At 36.2% G+C, this 1,476-nt stretch overlaps 1 protein-coding gene across 1 annotated transcript in view; it reads right to left on the bottom strand.

The window, feature by feature from the left end:
- The window catches only part of LOC107579095 (fucolectin-1-like), a gene marked incomplete at both ends in the record, with an annotated part of 2,767 nt that extends 2,326 nt beyond the window's left edge, over positions 1-441 (bottom strand). Inside the window, one exon of the mRNA XM_016264968.1 lies at positions 296-441. Coding sequence (XP_016120454.1) covers positions 296-441 — 146 coding nt within the window. The remainder of the gene's footprint in view (positions 1-295) is intronic.
- Positions 442-1,476: the final 1,035 nt, after the last annotated feature.

Raw genomic sequence — 1,476 nt, 5'->3', positions numbered from 1 at the left:
ATCTATTATCAGAACAAACTCTTTCTATGCCAACCAGAGCCTCTAATGGCAGCTGCAGTGACGTGACAGCTTTACCAATTGCCTATTGACTCTTTTATTTAGAAGACGGTCCTTATTCTACTAAATTATGCATCTTGCTTTCCGTCCGAGCACCGTCCGAGTATATGTTAAGTCTTTGGATCTCGACTAGAGTAAACTATATTAAAAACTACTGTAATGAAATGAGAACAGCTTTAAAAAAGTCAAATTCCCCTTGAAAGGGTTTAGACCAGGTTGTTAAGTAGCTCTGAATTACCTGGAAAAATCACATAGACTCCCACTTCACAGAGAGTAAGAACCTTTGAAGTTCCAGGAATATTCACAATAACGTAACGTCCCTCCATCTCACGACACGAGTAGCTGTAGGTAGCTCCTGCTGGAATAGAAGAAACTACAGCACATCTGGAGAAAGACGAAAGATTGAGTTGCTTCTGTGTTTTTGTCTTATTCCTAAATGTATTTTATATACAATATTGTTAGTATAATACATGATGTTTTGCACTTTTATTTTGCAGCTAAGCTGCAATAGACATGTACAATTATTTGTACAATTACGCAAATTAAGTATTATTACACATAGAAAATAATGTTTTGTTGTTTGTATCCCTCTTGCCTGTGTGATGTTTCAGAGAGAAACGGTCTTGTTGAATTTTGTAATGTTACAAACGGTCTCGTGACCAAGGCAACCACCTTTAGCACTTGACCTATATCCCAGAGAGCACATGCATGTCTGAAAGATGTCTGTTAAAAATCGCTTGATATACATCTGCTGTGTACAAACAGCTGAGAGACGTCTGTAAGTTCTTTGGAGATACATTCTAAATCATAAATATCTTAAAGGCATCTAATAAATGTCTATTTGACATCTGATTGGAAACTTACAACGCAGGGAATGTGGTAATAATTTAATAATAATTATTTATGCATTTGGCAGATGCTTTTATCCAAAGTGACTTACAGTGCATTCAGGCTAGACATTTTTTACCAGTATGTGTGTTCCCTGGGAATCAAACCCTTGACCTTTTGCGCTGCTAACGCAATGCTCTCCCACTAAACCAGAGGAACATATGGTACCATAGGTATTGTAGGTGAATTACTGAAGGTTTGGTCTCATCCTCTGAGTGCTGCCATTTTAAAAAGCGAATAATGTCAACCAGCTGATCTTTATCATGTTTAATCAGTTATGCAAACCAGTGTTTCTACAGATAATTGTCACAGCAAAAGAAACAATAATTTACCCAAGTTCACAGTCTGTATCAAATATGTGATCAATGTGATAAAATAAAATGACTGTATACCACAAAATAATAACATTAATGTCTTTGTATTGGGTTGTCCTCATGCGCTGGATGCAAAACAATAAACATACAGCACCACCAATGAACACATTACTCTTATGATCCATTTCTTTTTAGTTAAAAACACAGCCTAAATGTA

The sequence above is a fragment of the Sinocyclocheilus grahami genome, unplaced genomic scaffold, assembly GCF_001515645.1.
Source record: "Sinocyclocheilus grahami isolate Dianchi unplaced genomic scaffold, SAMN03320097.WGS_v1.1 scaffold14101.1, whole genome shotgun sequence".
NCBI lineage: Eukaryota > Metazoa > Chordata > Actinopteri > Cypriniformes > Cyprinidae > Sinocyclocheilus > Sinocyclocheilus grahami.
The sequence above is the reverse complement of the archived record's forward strand: the minus strand, read 5'-3'. Positions and strand labels throughout refer to the sequence as shown.